At 39.7% G+C, this 21748-nt stretch overlaps 1 protein-coding gene across 1 annotated transcript in view; it reads left to right on the top strand.

Annotated features, from left to right (window-relative positions):
* The window catches only part of LOC119420900 (neurexin-2), a 267108-nt gene that overhangs the window by 103567 nt on the left and 141793 nt on the right, over positions 1-21748 (top strand). The window contains exons 5-12 of the mRNA XM_037688319.1: positions 440-489; positions 2347-2422; positions 11259-11297; positions 13469-13481; positions 14413-14895; positions 15482-15865; positions 16692-16895; positions 20483-20509. Coding sequence (XP_037544247.1) covers positions 440-489; positions 2347-2422; positions 11259-11297; positions 13469-13481; positions 14413-14895; positions 15482-15865; positions 16692-16895; positions 20483-20509 — 1276 coding nt within the window. The remainder of the gene's footprint in view (positions 1-439; positions 490-2346; positions 2423-11258; positions 11298-13468; positions 13482-14412; positions 14896-15481; positions 15866-16691; positions 16896-20482; positions 20510-21748) is intronic.

Below are 21748 nucleotides of genomic sequence, written 5' to 3'. Positions count from 1 at the left end.
TATGTTGGAGCAGCTCTGTTACTTTCATTCTGAGATTTTGCTTTTGGAAACTTTAATTCCTCTTTTTCTGGATGTAAGTCACATTTTTTGGATGATTGTTTCTTCTGGTTTCAGATGCTGTGCAGCTGGAATGATTTTTATTGAAACTTTTTTTAGTTTTGGACATTTGTTATGATGCGTAACCATGGCAACAAGGCAGTTTTCTACAACAACAGCAGCTGATTAACATCTCAAAAGCTCAAATAATATCTCAACTACAGCCCCAAATCTCAAATGAGTTTAAAAGGATGTTCTGTGGATGCATTCCCATCTACCTGCCAGCTGTGCTCGAGTGCCTGACCACTGAGATCCTGGAACTAGCAGGAAACACAGCTCATGACAGTGGAAGGACAGGATCGTCCCTCGGCACTTACAGTTGGCTGTCCGCAGCGACGAGGAGCACGACAGACTGATGGGAGGAGTGGCCAACGCTCTGGATAACGAGTTACAACAACAAATAATTTCCCTTTGGGATTAATAAAGTATTTTTGAATTGAATTGAATTGAATATATATATATATATATATATATATATATATATATATATATATATATATATATATATATATATATATATATATATAAGAGTTATAGCCCCCCTGGAGAAAATTCCACCAGCTGCCACTGTTTGAGAGTCTCTGTAAAGATTTACTGGGAAGGAGTTCAACTTGCCCCGGAAGAGGTCTGTGATTTCCAGACGAACGTCTCTACGGAGTTCTGCCTTTAATCTTGTCCAACAAAAGTGTTTTAGTTTGGATGTAAAGAGCCAAAACACTTTTGTATGTTGCACAAGTAAACATTTTGTTCAAAAAGCAGCTCCACATGCTTGCAGCTGAAGAATCGGACGCTCCACGGCTCAGAACAAAACATGGACACACAAATCGTTATCGCCCTCTTTCACCTTTCAGCAATCATTCTGTCCAAGACAGTTTTATAAAAAAAAGCTGCTGTTCCTTTCAGTGCTACCAAACTATGATAATATCAAGTCAATTATTCAGTTTATTATTATCAGCAGAATGTGATTATTATAAAAACAGCTAACGTCCAGACTGCGACTCATAGTCTGAGATAAATACTTCAGCTCTTTAGGTCATGCTGCTGCTGTGTTCAAACATTCTTCTAGCAAGCCCATTTGTCCCACCAGGACTAAGGATGTAATTAATTATTACTTAACGTGTTATTAAGGCAATGAAAGCAGATTATCACCAGACCTCAGTCACTTAAATGCTCCCAAAAGGAGCACTTTCAAACAACATTTATACAGCTGCAGACCTCACTTCATGAATTATTTCATTTACAGCTTATCATGCAGTTACAGGCTGTCTGCGTGATCTGCAGCACCACAAACAGCAGAAACAAACACCACTTTATGTTTGTAATTATGTGATGTTTCTGTTGGATTAATAAAACAAGCGCTTCAATCACGAGAATGAAACCGTCTCAACGACTTGTGCACTTTATTAAACCCATGTTCACTTTATACCTGTATAGAATAGACAAGGTGAGGGGGGAGGGAGCCACTGCTTCTCCTCATCGAAAGGAGTCAACTGAGTTGTTCAGGGAGTAGACCCAAGTCAGGCCCAGATTATAGACCCACTCTGGTTTGGGAACACCTCGGTGTACTGCAGGAGGAGCTGGGGTGAAGGAGGTCTGGGTTTCTCTCCTGGACCCGACCTCAGAGGTGGTAGAAGATGGAGGTTACTTCTTTTCCATCTAGCTATAAGCTAATAGCTCTTAGCTTGTAGTGCATCTATTAGCTGTGATTTCATCATTCATATTTCATCTGTGTTGTCCCTGGAGGCAGCATTTGATGGCACTTTTAAATGGTCAACAGCTATAAAGATATTGATTATTGTTATTTACTGTATATATTTTGTACAGTACATTTGATTAAATCAAAGATGGAGACTGGGGAAGAATTTTTGTCTCAGGCGTCACAGCTCATCTGTGCTTAATGATAAAATATAAATGAAAGTGAATCGTCTACATTTGAATGAATAAAAAATATCTTACCTGTTGTAGATGGTTCTTTGAATGGCCACAATTGGGAGGAAATAGAGTTGAAGTTTGTTGAGTGAGGCCAAGAAGAAACAAATCCAGTCTCAGAGGTTTTAAAGTTCATATAAATAGTATTTTATAAACTTTTACATTATCAATAAGTTGATATTACAGAACCAGATCTGATTATTCATGCAGAAATATGATATTCCTGCTGAATTAATTAGGAATAGACAGTAATTTGTAAACATTCCAAGTGTAATAAAAACAGGTGAATTTAATGAAATAATGCGCTCGTCATGACTGTCTTTTTATTTTAACAGTGGCACCTGGTGGTGACACGACAACTTGTTTCCTTACGGGGTTTTATCAATTAAAGTATACTGTTTTCAACATAACCCCTACCTCCCACCCTCCTTCCAAATAATAATAATTTAAAAAATACAGAAAAAGAAAAACAACCTGGAGTATTCAGCATGTGTTTCTGCAGTTGTAGTTTATTTTGAAAGGGTAATAAAGTAGAAGCTGTAGTTAAGGGTGAGCTCAGCTTTACTGCAACCTCCATGTAGATCTACTGAACTGGTGAAAATGAAAAAAAAAAAAATTACTTTTTATTTTCAGGCGGGACATTAAGGACATATTCATATTTACAGTGTCGGCTTTGCCCTGACAAGATTATTAATTAAACAACCCCAGATTTAAGACAGCAGTAATCCACTTTAACCTCAGAAAAGAACTTGATTTCTCCTGACTGAAGTTATTTAAAAAGCCATTTACAAGAGGTAAGATGTTAACTGTTCATTACCTTTTCATAGAACCCAACTTCAAAGGATCTAATGATCACTTTCAGACTTATGATGTTAATTGTTTTTTTATTTAAACCTTTATTTTACCGGTAAGAAATCCATTGAGATTATTAATCTCTTTTACAAGGATGTCCTGGGCAATATGCAAATATAGCAACACAGTCTTAAGAACAGTAACAGTAGTTTTAAAATAATTACAACAAAACCTCCATTAATAAAACATAAAATGCAATGCAAGTTAAAACGCATATCACAATTTAATACATTTAAACATTACATGTGCAAGATGTGACTAAAACCTCAGACAGTTTCTGTTTAAAAGGAATAAAAGATTCTAACCTGAACTTAAGCTGCAGATCATTCCAGGACCGTGGGCTGAAATAGGACAAACTCATCTTTCCTGACTCTGTGCGCACAAAACCACAGCAGCTACTGGCCCCGAGTCTGTGTGTGTTCTGTAGTGAAATGGACTTGGAGTAGATATATGATGGTAATTTTCTTTAAATAGCTTTGGATATAACAATATACCAATGCTTCATCCTTTGAATATTGAGTGAAGTCCAGCAAGGGTATATAAAGTACAATGGTGAGTCCTAAAAGGTGAACCTGTTATATACCTCAGAGCAGCGTGGTAAATGGGATCCAGTTTAGTTAACATAGTGTGGGAGACAAATCTATAGATTGTGTCTCCGTAATCCAGCTGTGATAAAAACAAACGGTACAAGCCGCTTACGGGAAGAAATAGAAAAACACGATCTCAGTCAATACAAAAAAAAGTTAGAGTAAATTTTAGCTTTTTTATTAGATATGTAATATGATGTTTAAAATTAAGCTCTTTATCCAGCCAAATAAGATATTTGTATGTGTCTACAAGTTCTATGATTTCACCATTCAGTGTTTTAATAGAAGGAATGATTACCGCAGTTATGGGAAAACAACATAACTTTGGTTTTGCTATAGCATTCAGGACTAATTTTGAATCTCGTGTGAATAATGTGAATATAGAAACTTATTTAATGCTGCAGATCAGATTAAAAAGGGAAAACATTTAAGCAGAATCCATATTTTTCAGTTTGGATATGAAACAATTGTTTCTGCAGTGATTTATGTTGTGTTCATAGATCTGTTTCTCCTGCAGAAGCTGCTCCCTCTAAGATTTTTTTTATTTTTATTGCTGGTTTGCTCAGCTCATCTGAGCACCTCTACAGATTTTGAGTCGGAGAGTCTCTCACAGACCTGATCTTTGTCGTTGGCATGGCACGGGTCAAGATGGTGGAACTGCCCATGGGATGTCAGGGCTGTTTTTCAGGAGGACAATAGCTTGTCTTTCCTCCAAACTTAACATCCCTGTAGATTTCAGATCCAACAACACTCTGAGACAAGTCTTGTTTACCCCGAGGACTTCCCTGAGCAGTGGTCTATATTCAGTCTGCAGCACAAAGTCTATTTACAGAGACTTAACAGAAACCCAGGAGTCCTGCTGCTCAGAAGACAGTCAGGTACTCTGGAACCAGAAGACAAAGGAAGTCTCTCTGCACTGAGCTGAAGCACCTAAAGCAGATCTTAGTCATTCCTAATAACCACTAATAAATAATAATAATGCACTCCTGACTCTCTCCACATTTATCTTTGAGCCCTGGTGCTTCACATGAAGGCTGCAGGTGATGCAACAGCCCACGTGGTCTCAGCCGAGCTCACGACCTCCAAACGCTTTCATGAATTCAGAAACACTTAAAGCCTCAGTTCATTCTGAGCGTTCAAAATCCTTTAAGAGCTTAAATATACCAGACTCACGAGCAGCAGGCCGAAGGATAAATTCCTCTCTAATGTGAGGTGAAACATTGTCAAGAAACAAAAGGAAGGCTGGATTCTTTCCAATAAAAGCATCTTAACTGTTCGTCCACTTACACTACTAATAAATTGTCTTTCACTCATTCTGCAAAGCTCAAAATGATCTAAATGACAATTCTGTCCCTCTTAAATTATGATGACATCACATATAGGTCTGTTTAGAATAAATCTCTCAACAAACTGGATGTCATGCACCACGCTGCAGTCTGTTTTATCTCAGGCCTTAACTCTCACCACTGCTCTGTGTATTCACAGGTTCAATGACCATCGCTCCGTTCTCGCAGGTGGATGAACCCGTTCATTTACAAAACTTTTATCTGCAAAACTCCTTCATGTCTTGGATCAATTCTTAAAACCTCCAACAGAAACCGTGATCTACGTTCCAGTAGTTTCATCTCCTCCTTCGTCCCTAAAGCTCTCACTACCTTCAGTCGTGTCTCATTTCAGTTTGCTGCTTCAAACAACTACGAGCTGCAGAAACGATTCAAACGCTGAACTTTTGTTCCGTCATCCACCTTCAGTACGATCAGGGCACCTGCTTTTAATCTGCATGTCCTGTTGTTTTATGTAAAATATTGCGTTGCATTTTTATAACTTGTACAAGTTTAATCTATGATTTTTAGTGTTATATGAGTATGCATATTTACGTGATTGCTTTTATCTAGATCTGTTGTCTTGGTTAGCTCTTTGTTGTTAATGAGAATGAGTTTTCAACTGACTGACCTGGATAAATAAAGGTTAAATAAACATAAAATTACATTCAGGGAAATTCTTCAGAAATAATCACTCAGGAGTCCAGGACTGAAGTTGGACAAATTGTATGAAAAATATACTGGCAAGGAGAGATTTTCTCTTACATCCAAATGAACGCCTTACAGCAACATGAACAAACCCTCTCTGACATCGACACAGTCACTCAGTGGTGGACCGTCAGGCCGCTGTTTCACAGCTTTTCTCCTGGTTACGCAGCTTCCAATAGTCTGTGTTTATATAAAGTTTTTAACTACCGTATTTTTTGGTATATAAGTCACTCTGGCGTATAAGTTACATCAGTCAAAAATAGCATCATGAAGAGGAAAAAACATATATAAGTCGCATTTATTATACATCACTGTTGACCTGTCGTGTTTATTATGCATTATTCAATTATCAAAACAGATTCATTTCGCCTGGGCGGCACAGCGCCATCCATCCATCCATCCATCCATCGCTCCCAGAGCCGCTAGCTCTCCAGCGTTCCTCTGCCTGCACCAGCTGAGTGAAACGAGCACACATGGGAGGATTCACTGTTGCAGTTCTTAAAAATTTCAAGTGTCAGTCAAAAATTGTGTTATGAATATGGAAAATATATATATGAGTCGCTTCAGTGTACAAGTCGCAGGACTGACAAATCTTTGCAAAAACTGTGATTTATATGCCAGAAAATATGATAATCCTATTTCAAGCATCATCTGTTGCTAGGGTCAAATAAATCTGCTCCCAGGCCTTCAGAACCAACACTGCAGGCACCTACAGGTTAAAACAAATGACAATGAAACTGTTGCTTTGACCAACAAATTCAATTCAATTCAGTTTATTTATATAGCGCCAAATCACAACAAAGTTGTCTCAGGGCACTTTACAGGAACATTCACAAACATAAAAGCCAATTAGTAAAGTTCTCTTTCTAAGGAATCCAGCAGACAAGTTGAATCTTGGCTTCGTTGAAGTCTCCCATCCTGAGCAAGCACAGAGGCAACAGTGGTAAGGAAAAACTCCCTTTTCAAAGGAAGAAACCTCCAGCAGAACCAGGTTCAGGACAAGCAGCCATCTGCTTTAACGGCTGGTTGAGAGGACAGGAAGGAGAGACAGACGAACATAGAATGGTAGGTCCAGGTATAGGTCCAGGTGTATCTGAAAGACAAAAAAAAAAACACATGTTAAGGATAGAAAAATTAATTACAAATACAAAACAGGTTGAGCAGAGTAAGTAAAGACAGTAGCAGAGTGAAAATTGTGGTCAGTTTGTCCTCCAGCAGTCTAAGCCTATAGCAGCATAACTAAGGGACAGCTCAGGAAACCCAAGCCAACCCTAACTATAGGATTTAGCAAAAAGGAAAGTCTTAAGCCTAGTTTTAAAACTGGATAGTGTGTCAGCCTCACGGACAGAGATTGGAAGTTGGTTCCACAAGAGAGGAGCCTGATAACTGAAAGATTTGCCTCCCATTCTGTTTTTGTAAATTCTAGGAACAACAAGTAAACCTGCAGTCTGAGAGCGAAGTGCTCTGTTAGGAAAATATGGAACAATAAGATCTGTAATATAAGATGGAGCCAGGTTGTTGAGAGCTTTGTAGGTTAGAAGTAAGATTTTGAATTCTACAGTGTATTCTGGATTTGACAGGGAGCCAATGGAGAGAAACTAAAACTGGAGAAATATGATCTCTCCTACTAACTCCGGTTAAGACTCTGGCAGCAGCATTTTGGATCAACTGAAGATGTTTAAAAGAAGTATTTGGACATCCAGATAATAAACCATTGCAATAGTCCAGTCTAGACGTGACAAATGCATGGACCAGTTTTTCTGCATAATTTTTAGATAAGATGTTTCTAATTTTAGCGATATTACGCAGATTGAAGAAGGCAGTTCTAGTAACGTTTTTAATGTGGGGGATAAAAGACATGTCCTGATCAAAAATAACACCAAGATTTTTAACATTAGAGCTGGAGGCCAAATTAATGCCATCTAAGGAGGGAGAAAGATTGAAAAATTAATTACTACAGTGCTCAGGTCCAAAAACCAAAACCTCAGCCTTATATGTGTTCAACAGGAGAAAATTAAGGGTCATCCAGGTTTTTAAGTCTTTAAGACATGCTTGTAGTCTAAGTAGCTGATTGGATTAATTGGGTTTAATGGACAAATATAATTGTGTGTCATCAGCATAACAATGAAAATTTATCCCAAGCTGTTTAATAACTTTACCTAATGGAAGCATATATAAAGTAAAGAGTATTTCCCCAAGCACTGAGCCCTGAGGAACTTCATGACTAACTTTGGTGTATGAAGAAGATTTATTATTTACATTTACAAACTGGAATCTATCAACCAGATGTTGAGTTGGTGACACCGAGGCCTTCTAGCAGGCGTTAAGGCAAGGTCAGCATTTTCATGCCGTTTGATTGGACGGTCAAAGAGCAGACTGGGCGGAGCTAGGAAACTGCATCTGTAACAAAGTGCACAAGCTAAATGTCGAATGGACATTCTCAGCCCTAAAGTGAATTAAAACTTGTGTCAGAAACACGACAGAGCAAACTGGACGTTAGTGTTAGCTTCCATGGCGACAGACCTGAACTCTGAGGAAATAATCAAACCTTTTGGGGAGTTAAATATATTTTATTCAGATGTTTTATATTTATGTCATTTCGTTACGTCCATGTTGATGTTTCTGGTAAATGTGAATGTGGTGCAGCTGTGGCTGCAGTTGAAGGAAACTTGTTGACTTGTGTTGCTTCAGGAATGTCATTCATTCTACATGAGCTGCCTGTCTGTGATGCAGCACCATATTAAACCACCTTTCTGTGTATCGTTGATGGTTTCTGTAGCTGCGGCTCATAACAACAGGATTAAAAAGTGGATAAACTCAGGCAGACACACTGAAGGCCTTGGTGTAAAATGCACGGCCCTCCACTGCAATTATTTATACATTACAAGCTGAAGAAGGACTGCTGCTGGCAGACGCTCATCTTTAATTTAGCTGAAGGGTATGCAACTGTTTAAATAGTTAAATGTGAAGGAAAATAAACAGACTAATTACTGCAACTTGGTACAAAGAAGAACACAGTAAAACACTCGGACATATAATATTTTTCTATAGGGTATGTTTTAATAAAACATTCAGAAAATATTCATTGGATGTACAGTAGATCTAAAATTTTAATTTTGGAGTCAACCCAGTCCAGTACGGCCACCACGTCTAACGGGCTCAAACTCTTAACAGTTTTCCAGATGTTGAGCTAAAACTTGATGTGGTAGTAGCTGAGCATCACTCCCAACACGTGCGCTGATCCTGACATCTCGTGGTACTGAGAGGATTTTAAGGTGGCGGGTGATAAGCATCTATTGAAGGAAAGCTTTAACGCTGGGATAATTCCCTCTGATTGTGTTTGTCACAGTGTTGGCTGAACGTGTTACTGAGGAGTGTAACCTGGACCTTTGAAAGCACCTTTTTGCGTCTGTTGAATGGTGTTAAATGGACTGTTTACATAATTACACTTCCATCTGCATCCACTGAAAGAAAATGAGATGTTATTTATGGACAGGTTATTGTTCCACCGCCGCTGCCAACGCTCCAACCTCCGCTCCGTGGGCGGTGAGGCTGCTGCTGGTGTTTGGACCTACTACTGCTGTGCATAATCACACAGATGTACCGTAGGCATGAGGAGAGTGAGGGAGGGAGCACACGGAGAGGAGAAGAGGATAGAAGATGGCTGACGCTGTAATAAAAAAGTCCCAGCAGCAGGAGAGTTGAAACGTGTCGGTCCGGGTCAAAGGGCTTCATCTCGGTGGTGAACGGAAAAATTGACTTTTTATCCCTGACCCCAAGAGAAGAAGACCAGCAGACGGGAAAACATCTAAATCTCAGATGTCTGAGGAGATGTGCAGAGTAGCCAACGTCTGCAGGTGTAACACAGTAGAGGACAGGCCCATCATGTCTCTGAGGTCCATCATGTCCCTGATGTCCATCAGATCCATCAGGTCCCTGATGTCCATCAGATCCATCAGGTCCCTGAGGTCCATCAAATCCATAAGGTCTCTGAGGTCCATCAGGTCCCTGAGGTCCATCAAATTCATCAGGTTCCTGATTTCCATCAGATCCATCAGGTCCCTGAGGTCCATCAGGTCCCTGAGGTCCATCAAATCCATCAGGTCCCTGATGTCCATCAGATCCATCAGGTTCCTGATGTCCATCAAATCCATCAGGTCCCTGATGCCCATCAGATCTATCAGGTTCCTGATGTCCATCAGGTTCTTGATGTCCATCAGATCCATCAGGTCCCTGAGGTCCATCAAATCCATCACATCCCTGAGGTCCATCAGTTTCCTGAGGTCCATCAAATCCATCAGTTCCCTGAAGTCTATCAAATCCATCAGTTCCCTGAGGTCCATCAGTTCCCCGAGGTTCATCAAATCAATCAGGTCCCTGAAGTTCATTAGGTCCCTGAGGTCCATCAGTTCCCTGAGGTTCATCAAATCAGTCAGGTCCCTGAAGTCCATTAGGTCCCTGAGGTCCAGCATGTCCCTGAGGTCAATCAAATCCATCAGGTGCTTGAGGTTTGTCATGTCCCTCAAGTACATCAGATCCATCAGATCCTTTAGGTTTGTCAGGTTTGTCACATTCATCAAGTCCTTTAGGTCCATCTGGTCCTTCAAATCCTTCAGGTCTGTCAGATTTGTCAGGTTCTTCAGGTCCATCAGGTCCTTCAGGTCCTTCAGGTGGAGGAGTAATAACGGCTGATTTCAGCAGAGTGTCACTCCTGCACCAACAGACCAGAATAGACAGATGTGTCCCTGAAGTCCAGAGGTTTCCCACTCTGCAGTTTTCTGCCTCTTGAAGCTTCACAGATTATGAGTGTTGGTCCTCCTCACAAGACGAGCATTAATGACACGGGGCTCTGTCCAGTGACATCACACAAGCTTTTTCAGCTGTTTATCTCTGACACACAGCGAGCGTCTGGATGTGTGAAACAGGATTCCTCTGTTTTCTCCTTCGGCTGCTATAACGGCTCTGCAGAGGTCACTGTGCCCTTTGTGGCCGTTAGCGTCGTGCTTCTGACTGCAGCATCTGACTGTCCTGACCGACTTCTTCGTTTCAGATCTGCCCATTACGCTCACTTCTCGACGGTCAGTTTCTCCATCAGATTTCTCAGCCTGATTAGTCTCACCGAGGCAGGGTGACGCACCCCCACCAGCTCTGCGGATCAGTCGTGTGTGTCACTTCAGGCGGTGGCTGATAATGATGAGGTGACTTACCGCTGATACAAAATGAGACAAGGGTTGCTCTGAATAGTGATGAACCTCGAATGAAAGGCAACAATAACATAAGACAGAAACCTGTGCAGGCAATCAGTCAGATTTCACATCTGATAGAAGTCAGTGTGTTTTTATTTTTATTTTGTGGATTTCAGTCAATAATAAATATTCATTAAATGGTGATGCTTCCAGAAAATGAAACAGAAGTTCATATTTTCTGACCAAACAATAAAAGATTTACCTGCTTCATAAAGAATAACAAAGGTTTAAATCTGGTTTCCATATTCTTCATAAAGTCATAGTTTAGACATTTTGATGTGAGGTCTTACTGGAGGTTAATGACCAGTAAGTATCTTACCTGATGCAGATAGCTCTTTGGATGAACTCAGTTTGGGAAAATAAAGTTCATTACAAATTGATTCATGTGCTAACAGCTATTTCAAGCAGAGCAAAGACCAAAATGGACATATGACATTTCAAAAACAAAGAAAACAGATGGGGGCGTGGGCCGCCTCAAATTCAGGGTCAGTACCCAGGGGGGCCAAAGCCCTGTAAAGATCTTGGATTTTTCTGACTATTTCTATGTTTTCAGGAGCGTTACACATTATTATTAAACACAACCCCTTAGAAAACAGAAATTTCCATTAATTTAAAGTTGTTCATAAAATAAACAACTTTAGTTTGGAAATAGTATAGGAGAAATAGTTTGATCCTAGACAGACTGACGAGCTACAGGACAAGGCAAAGAACAAAGTAGATTGCTGCAGTCTTAAAACATAAAAAAATAAGTAAATGACTGAATGGAAAAAAAAAAAGAATACTTGGACACTAGTGTAACAGGTTAATAATATTACTCTAAATAATGCTTCACCAAACTGGTTATGATTTGTTAAGCAAATCAGTTAAGTTTTTGTATTAGTACGTTTGAGAAAGTATATATGCCCAGTATGTCCTACTGCACTTGAACGCAGCCCATGCTGTACTGTTATCCAGCCTGGCACATTCACAGACCCCCACTAGATGCTGCTTTGGGTTATGAGGTAAGATGTGCGATTCCCTGGGTTCTGATGAAATACATTTTTGTTATTTGAGTCAAGTACATATATGTACTTGCGTGGGAATAGGAATGCTGTTTGTTTCACTACAGAGCGTTATCTGGCCTATTTGAGCCGAAATATGCGTTATTTGAATGTATTGTAAGCTAATGCTAGCTTGTGTGTCACAGTTATGCTAGCTAGCTTAATTTCGCGCCAAATTGTGCCTTTTTTTTTATTTACGGATTTTTCTTTATTTTGTATCTTGTTATTTTGTAAAGGAAGGTGTGTGGGACCAGGTTGTTGGAGGTATTGAAAATAAGTGAGATTTAAATGTGTAATTTTTGATAACAAACTTTATTTATTCCTGATCAGGGAGTTCATGTTTTTAATATGTTTTTAATACCATTTTGCACAGAGAGGCATTTAAAAAAAGTTATTTTAATTCAAAGGAGTCCCTGCAGGAAAAAGTTTGGGATGCAGTTCTAGATGTTTAAATGTATTTTTTATTTGCACAAAAACAAACAAACAAAACAAAACCTTAACCAGTCAGCGTAAATGTTCATTTCCAGTTATCTATTAGCTGAAAACGGTTTGGTTGTCCAGTGATTTTATTTAGTCTTTAAAACATTTTACAATAAGAATGTGGATATAAATATGAGCACATGCTTGTGTGTTAAACTTCTTTACTAACTGTTTTTAAAGATAATATTTCAAGGTTGAGTAAGGGTGCAACAAGGAAGAAAAAAAATCTTCCTAATTTTTTAAAGGTTAAAGAAACAAATTAAAGACTGAAATGCTTCTCATTGAAAGTTACCACAGAGACGATAGATGCCAGAACAGATCTCCATAAATGCCTTTTTTCATTTTTGAAGAACATCTGTTGGTCAGAAGTTAGTGCCTTGACTTACAGAGATTCTTGTTGTTGAAACCAGTTCTGGTCTGGAGTGAACAAGTTTATCCTGAAGATAAAGTACTAAATCCTAGTGCAGGTGTGCCATACTTTAGGTCCAGCTACTTTTTGAGTGATGAGCTGCAGCGATGTGGTCATATCTCCAACTCCCTCCATGTCCTCTGCATCCATGTATCGCTGTCTTTTTCCTGGCAGCTGCATTTCTAACATCCTCCTACCATTATATCCACTGTCCCTCCACTGGACATGTCCAAACCATCTCAGTCTGGCCTCTCTAACTTGATCTCCCAGTCCTTCAACTTGTGCTGTATCTCTGATGATCTCATTCCTAACTGAACCTTGAATCTTGTATTTTATTTTCTTTGGCTCTCAACTCAGCAGATCTTTGTCTAGAGAGGCAGCTGACTGATTTGGCAAAGTTTCATTCCAATATGTTTGGTCATCTCGACTGAATCTCGTGTTCTAGAGTTTACCCATCTCTGACCTTTTGACCCTTAATTCAGTGTCACAACGGTCAGTTATTAAAATACTTTACTAAAAAATGGGTCACTCTTTTAAGAAAACATCCATCAGCCTTTATCAGATACTTTTACGCAAATAAACAACATCAATATTCCCATGTAGACCACATAGAGTAAGTACTTTATCTGGCTTGCAATGGATTTAGGCTTGTTTTCATGATTGATAGATTATTACCAAATAGATTATTAGAATGCATCAAAATAGACATTATAAATGTGACAGTAAAATCTATTTAGCTGATAAATACACTATTGTTTATATTTTGTGCTTTTTGTTGAAAATTGTCACTGGTGTTAAGCCAAACACATCTGAATACATCAAATTAAACCTTACAGTTATCAGAAATGATTGTTTCAGTATTCAGTTTTATTTGTGAGGGGTCTTAGCTTGAAGTGTAACTCCCTGAAAATGTAAGGGAGGACAGCTGAATTAAATTTAGCTTCAGTTTTATCTGTTTGTGGCTAAAATCCTCCGCATGGACCAATTATTTCTAGCTTAGAGAGGTATTAGGTGTAGAAATAAATCAACTTTGAAACATTTTACTAGTAAGATTAAATTTTCTTGGAGCTGTTATAGACATTTTACCTTGTGAGAGGTTTTTTAAATGGACTTGAATTTTCCAGTTTCCATAGAGGACGTTCCAAATGGTTGTATGTAACGAACCATCTGGCACGTCAGAGCCATGTGATTTAACAGAACTGAGATTGCAACAGCTAAATGTGAGATTTTCTGCTTCAAAACACAACTTCACTGTGAATGTCAAATTTTCACTTATCGTTTGAAGACTTGGTGGGATGAATAATCAAACTGTTGGTCTAGTTTATGTCTATAGATATTGCAGTCAAGGGTAGAGCAACCTTATCCTCCAGGCCGGTGTCTTTTTGTCCCCCATCGAGGAGTGAAGATGGGGAATTAGATATATCCGCTGTCCATTCGTCTGTCCATCTTGTGAGCATGATAATTTGAAAAACAAGTGAGGTACCTACTTTCATTTTGGTATGTGGCTACATCTAGGCCTAAGAAAGGTCACTTTTGAAAATTGGGCCGCCACGTTAAAATCCAAGATGATTGTCACCATATAGATATGTAAACCAACCATTGCAGAAACTATGCTTTCTAGTTTTTATATTGCTTAAAAGTATAGTTTCCTCAAATGATTGGAGTGACCAAAATTAAAATAATATAAACTGTTTGAGTTGAGAGACCCATCGTGTAAAAGCTGAAATGTATTGATGAGTAATAATCAACCTCGTTCCCAGCTGTCGTCTCAACACAGCCTCTCTCTGGTTCTTCAGGTGGTCTACAAGAATAATGAGTTTAGGCTGGAGCTGTCACGGATGGCTGAACAGCGAGACACAAAGATCAGTATCCATGGAGACCTGATGTGTAGCTGCGAAAATGTGGAGGCTCTGGAGCCGGTCACCTTTGACACGCCGCACGCTTACTTGACGTTGCCCAGGTGGAACACAAAGAAGACGGGCGCCATTTCCTTTGACTTCCGCTCCACGGAGCCCAGCGGCCTGCTGCTGTTCAGCCACGGCAACCTGCAGGGTACGGTCCCAGACAGGAAACCCCGCGCCGACTTCTTCGCCGTCGAGCTGATGGAGGGACTTCTCTACCTGGTCATGGATATGGGCTCGGGCAGCATCAAGATCAAAGCCAGCAACAAGAGGCTTGATGATGGCGAGTGGTGCCACGTGGACTTCCAGAGGAAAGGGCGCAATGGTGAGATAATTTATGCATTTTGTGAAGGCGGCGGAAACCTTCTGTCTGCTCTTGTGCTCCTTCGGTTTTAGCTCCGGAGCATTAAGGACTCCAAGCTGTGAAATTACCGTATGCCAGCATGGATACAGTGACATCCACGCACTCGTGCTGCTTCTTATTCCCCGCCGCAGAACATGCATGCATATTAGGTTTTAATTGTAATGATATTTTTAGTTGCTGTAATCTTGAAATGACATTTTGAAATCTGTGTTAACCTATTTCACAAGAGGCCAATTATACAGCCTGAGTGAAACTGGTAAATGTCTGCCTTGTTTGTTCGATGCAAGTGTCTGCCTTATTAGCAGAATTCAAATGAAACACAGCGTTCCTTCTTCTTCTTGCTAATATAAGCTCATGTTTGTCGTTTATACCTCCTAATGTTTCCAGAGCAAATGTTAATTTCTGCTTTTGCTCACAATATCATCTTTGGTGAGAGAACTTTAAAGCAGCTTTTTTTTCAACCTTAGACTAACTCTTGTATCACCAACTCTTTTCCTTCTGCAACAAAACCCTTCAGACTGACTCGGTGCTAACGCCTTTCCTGCAGGCTTTATCTCTGTGAACAGCCAGAGCATCCCCTTCACCGCTAATGAAGGCAGCGAGATCCTTGACCTAGATGGAGACATGTATCTGGGAGGTTTACCCGAAGACCGGCAGGCCCTCGTTCTCCCACCTGAGGTGTGGACGGCCTCTCTTGGCCTCGGCTTCGTGGGCTGCGTCAGGGACCTGTTCATTGACGGGCAGAGCCGTAACCTGTGGAGGCTGGCTGAGGTCCAGAGCGCCACCGGTGTCAGCAGTCTCTGCACCAGGGAGACTCACTCGAGGTGCACCAGAGACACGTGCGCCAACGGGGGCCACTGCAGAGAGGGCTGGAACCGCCACATCTGCGACTGCAACAGCACTGGCTTCATAGGCCCCAGCTGTGAGAAGGGTAAGACTTTGGGGGAGGGAGGGTAATGGATGGTGGGGGGGGGGACTGATGCTGCTGCAGAGCTTTTAACGCACTTTAGGCTGTATTTTATTTATTAGGCAAGGTGTAAAAAGTGACTTCACAGACCAAAATAATGTAGAAACAGGGAAAATTCATCATTCGATGTAATAGGCAGAGTCTCTAAACAATAATAATTTTATTTGCAAGCTCAGTAGGATCATACTCTATACTCATATGTATTTAAATGAGCCAGACTCTCACCTCCAAATAATACTTTATTTGCACAAAACAGCCTAGAGAAAGTGACAGCACAAAATATTTTTTTTAATCACTCTAAAGTAAATTGCAGTATTTTTCTACAGCAGAGTGATTTATTAATGAATTGTCAGTGTTGTGAGGTTGCCAGTGCTGTGTGTTTCATTAGAGATGCAGTGATGCTTCAGCAGAGTCATTTGGCCTAAATCACTTTGCATTTTCCATGCAGATGGTTTTTTTCACACAGAGGCCAAATTACGCAGATCCACTGGCAGCTAATAGTATGACGGATGTATGAAAATCCCTCTTGTATTGCACTGTGATGGAAATAAATCCTTCTGAAATTTAATGGCTGCTGCAATCTTGCCACTGTCTTTGTGTGCTTCAGGCCTTTTCTGCCATCTGGTGTGGCTGATGAAAACTGCAATTTAAAATTATTATCTTTATGTACCTAAAAGAATCTCTAAAATGAATACAGGTTTTATTTTATGCCTGTTATTCAGTGTGTTTGTTGTGTTTATTCCTCTGCGGTTCAGTGTCTATTAACGGTTCTGTAACTAAAACCCCACAGAGGCCACGGCGGTGAGCTACGACGGCAGCATGTTTCTGAAGGTGGTGCTGCCGAGGACGCTGCACACCGAGGCCGAGGACGTGTCCCTGCGCTTTATGTCCCAGAGGGCCTTTGGTTTACTGATGGCCACCACATCTCAGCAGTCAGCAGATACGCTGCGCGTGGAGCTGGACGGAGGCCGAGTCAAACTCACCGTGAACCTGGGTAAAGCTGATACAGCAAATATGAGCAGATCATTCCACTTGACCTAACGGGATGTGTCACCCAGTCAGAAATATCAATGCATTGGTATTATCAGAGGCTCTCCCATACACTTCCACATGCACAGTCGCTACAGTTGTTTAAAAAGATGAGCATGTACCTCGACTGCTCTGATGTTTGATCCGTCCTCTATAGTTTTGGTTGTGCCAAATGTATTCAACGTAGAAAGAACCAAGTGAACTAGTTCCTCTATAAAGCACATTATTTCCCCTTTCTATGTGCCTTTTATTACAGAAATATTATTATGCCAGTCAGTCAGGAACCTACTTATGATGTCGAGTCAGGTTTCTGAAGAAAGCTCTTTATTACACGTCCTGGCCCGGGGAGATGCGCGTAGGACACAGCACATAAGACTTTCCCTCAGATTCATTTTACCAAGATGTAAACTATCCTTCTGTCCTTGTAAGAAAAGTGTCTGTCTCACGCCGGGCTCCGTTTCCTAATCTCTTAAAGCTCAAGCTTAACTCAAGTACAAATTATTAGAGAATATAAAGTCATCTTTGCGTGTTTCTCACTAGATTTTTTAACATGCTCTGTATCAAAAACTGTCATTTTTAAAAGTGCTTCATCATTTGGTGCTGTTTAAATGCAGCATTGCATTACACAAAATTATTAATATCCTCAAAGTGTAAGCTTTAAAAGTACAATAACTGTTATATTTTCACATTATAATCTGGACTACATCAATGTTTTAATTTATTTATTCTAACTGCATTCATTTGTGTTGTCACCACATACACATCATACATTTTTCATGATTTTGTAAACATTAATCTCTGCTAATTTTTTATTTTATACATGTGGCCACTTTACACAATCAGTACCTAATTAATTACTTTTGGTTTGCGTATTATCATGGTAGGTTCAGGAAAAAAGAAAAATCAGAATGTAAAGAAACCTCATAATCTGAACAAAACTAATTCAAAAACACTCTCCTGCCACCATTCCTTTGTCTCACAAAAATATAAGAGAAAATGAAAATTAAAAAAAGCTACAACAAAAAAGAAAACGTAAAAAAATTATTAAGTAAAATTATAACATACTTTCTATGACATTGTAGTTTTAACTATGTGTAAAAACAAAACAGTTGTGATTTTTTTAATATAAATTTTAAAACGTCACATTTCAAAACCAACAAGTCATTAAAGTGTAAAAATAACACTTCAGCTCTGGAAAATATTCAAGTAAACAGCTGAGAATGTAAAGATAAAGGTTAGGCCACACCTCTTTATTCTGATGCAGTTTAGTCCAGTTTTAGTTGTTGTTTTTTTTTTTCAATCTCCAGTGTTTCACAATAAAAATCTGCAACAACCAGGTGTAGCCATATTGGACAGTGGCCATGTCATAATATACATCGGCATACTCAGCAATACTAATAAAGTACACAATGTTTTCTGTGAACTCCATCCCTGTATGACTCACATCAAATAGATTTAGTGATGAAATAAACTGATGGTCATATCCTCCTTTTCAATAAACAGTTTTTAAATTTTTAATTACGAGACTCCTAGGGCAACAAATACAACACACTCGAGGTTTTCATGAATAAAATGAATACTTGCTACCCGTTTATAAAAAGACTGTTTTTGACATTATTTTATGGTGACAGCATTAGTCAGAAAGCCCGAGGGAAGAAAAAGAGGCTTTGACATTCGACAAAAGTCTCATTGTGTTTCCATGGTAACGTGGTCCTATTAGGCACCAGAGATCAGAGCTCCAAACAACACGCAGTTATTCTTCAAATTTACGCCGAGGTAGACTGGAAAGGCTAGAATCCCTTAGACGTGTGTTTTAAGAAACAAACAACAACAAAACAAAACCGTGTTGACATTAGTGAACAGCGTTTATTTTAAGGCAAACACCGGGAGACAGTGAGGTGTGAATTAAAACAAAAGTCAGAACGCAGAAAGATTCGGTGTTGTGCCACAATATTTCTGGGTAGACTCGCCATTTATATTTAGTTTGACAAGACTAGATTTGTCTGTAATTTACACATAAAAAAACCAATAAAATAGCATTGACCTGAAGTTATTTAGCAAACATAACGTGAGCGTAAATTAAAAATGTAAACAAAAGAAAGCAACAAAACAAAGGGGGCCTTTTTAAACAAGTGTAGCTGTGCATGCTGTTTTCTGCCTTTTTTCTTTCTGCCTCTCGTCTCCTCCTCTTCTCTCTCGGTTCACCTTGGGGTCGGGTCCCACCTGACCGGGTCAGGTCCCACCTGACCGTCTCGGCTCTTTCAGCCCTTCAATGGCTCGTCTGCAGTTCAAGGAGAGGGCAGTCAGAGACCCGATCCATCATTACTCTGAAATATCACCACTTAAAGCGCTCGCGCTGGAGATGGGCCCATTGTTGTTCCATCGCCTCACATTTACTGGCCCGTCCAGATCAGAGTCACTTCACTGAACAGGAAGTGCCAGTGATGGATGCTCACGCACACACAGACACACACACTCTCTGGTCTCTGGCTGTCTGTTTCCACTGCTCTGTGATGGTTGACGGCCTGAGAGCACTCCGCCGCCACGTGACTTACACCGACGTATTCTTCTACACTCACGTTAGTTTAAATTTTCAGAACAAGAGTGGATGATGATTAAATCATTTCATTTTCAAGCCCTGCAGTTAAATATTTATTATGGATTTATAAGATATTTAACGGTTTTACTTGTTATTGCTGACATATTTGGTCTTTTTTTTTTTTCATGGTGTAAGTTTCATCGTGGCTGCCGGTTGTGCAAATCGCCGCTTTCCTTCTGTATTTAACGTGGAAAAATGATTGCCATTAAGCCTGCAGAACAAGAGCGAGGCTTAATAGCAGTTTTAATCTAAGTGGGAAAGGTGCATCAGTTCAAGAGCGACAACACAATGAAACTTAATGCATTTTAAAAAGAGAGCGATTTTATCAGATCTTGATCATTTATTGCAAACTCGCTCCTTTCCTGCTTTTTGAAGTCCTTTAATTTTTGTTTTCTTGTGCTGCTTTTATGATGGTTTATGTGATAAAATTCAATATCTGCACATGCCATGCTCAGAAATAGCACACATTCTGTTTTTGCTGCTTCCAACGACTTTCCTCAAAGCAGTGGATGTTTGCTGAACTCCCTCAGAGCACATGTCAGTAAATATATCAGTCATGGTTTCTGAAACTATCATGTCCTGCTGAAGCCAGGCGTAAGCCGCCGCGGCAGAGCTGATATCGATGGGGAAAACACAAAAACCCTGGTGCACCTTTTACTTTTATGTTGGATAAACTTCTTATTGATCCTAACTGTGATCGTCTCTGCCGGGCCTCCAGCAGAGCCGGTCTCATGGTGAGCGATTTCCTCTTTTCTCACTGGGTCAATATGAAGTCTGCAGAGAGGAAAGTGGTGGTTTAGACTCTCCAGGCTGTCCCCGGATGGTGGCCTCTGAAAAAGTTCTGAACTGTCTGCAGAATATACCTTGAAGGATGTGAAATATTCTCCTCTTTTGTGCTGTTCTTCTCCATTTTTTTTCTTTTAACCTCACCATCTCGCTCTCTCTCTCACCAGATTGTATCAGGATAGACTGTAATCTCAGTAAGTGTCTCCTATGATTATCTCCTCTATCATGACTTAGAGAACATGCACTGTGGTTTCATTCATGCTGCCTGTATGCACTTGCAAAAACTCCTTTCTGTCTCTGAAGCTTAGTTAAAACAGGAATGAGGAATTGCTGCACAGTTAAAAAATCGTATTTAAAAATATTTTAGCAGCACAATATTCTGATCAAATGTAGCTTAATTAAACATAGAAGTCTTCTGTTGAGTGTTATTTGATCTTTCTGAACTGACTGATAAATGGGTTCAGTTCAGGTTTATTAACTGTGTGAAACTAGATTTTTGAAAGAAAAAAAAAGTAATTTCTGCAGCTACAGTATACACCAAAGTTTAAAAACAAAACAACCATGGTTTTCTCTGAATGAACCTTACCCTTCAAATAAAGTTTGAGTCCCTGACTGTACTACTGCAGACCATTTTGTGAACTATTGTTTTGCTTGCTTTATTTAAAGTTCTCTAAATGTAAATTTTTACAAAAGATCTGAAATACTTACACAGCGCAACTTGGAGGCAATAACGCTGACATTAACAAATCATCATTTTGAGTACGATTATAAATTCTCTACAAACTACTCGTTTTTCTCCGACAGTGACAATGACAATGATTTATCATTCTAATTTTTTTAACAAATGACTAAAGTTTGTTGTCGACAGCGTGAGGACAAAACCAGCCAAATGTAGAAAAGCTGATAAAAAATGTTCGTTGTTGTAGTTTGTAGTCAACAGAGAAGCAGGGACTTGTGGAAAATGAGCTGCCATGGCACCGTTTCTGGAATCCTCCATAGGCCAAGCAGGAATCGTAGACAACAGGGTGTTTTCCCAAAAACTGTAGACAACAGTTTGTTTCAAATACCACAGTATTGAACTGTTTGTCTCAAAATTAGTAAACCTTTTTTTTCCTCAAAAAAAAAAAAGAAACTTAAAATAAATATATATATATAAAATGGTTTTAAATACTGCAGCATAGACAATAATGCCCCTTTTCCATTAGTACCTTTAGTACCGGTACAGCACGGTTCGACTTGGCTCGGTACGGTACATGTTGTGTTTCCATTATACTTTCAGTACTGGTTCTAGTGGGCTGTGTTCAAATTGACATCACGCGCCTCACCAGCAGGTGGTGGTAATGCTGGTGGTAAGTCCCTGAAACAGGCTTCAGTACAGGGTGAGAATTTATTTTGAAGTTTCTGGTAAATAAAATTTAAAAAATGCAGATTAT

This window comes from Nematolebias whitei, chromosome 14 (genome assembly GCF_014905685.2).
Source record: "Nematolebias whitei isolate Nwh7 chromosome 14, NemWhi1, whole genome shotgun sequence".
Taxonomy (NCBI): Eukaryota; Metazoa; Chordata; class Actinopteri; order Cyprinodontiformes; family Rivulidae; genus Nematolebias; species Nematolebias whitei.
Note: the sequence above shows the minus strand (reverse complement) of the source record. Positions and strands in the feature narration are given on the sequence as shown.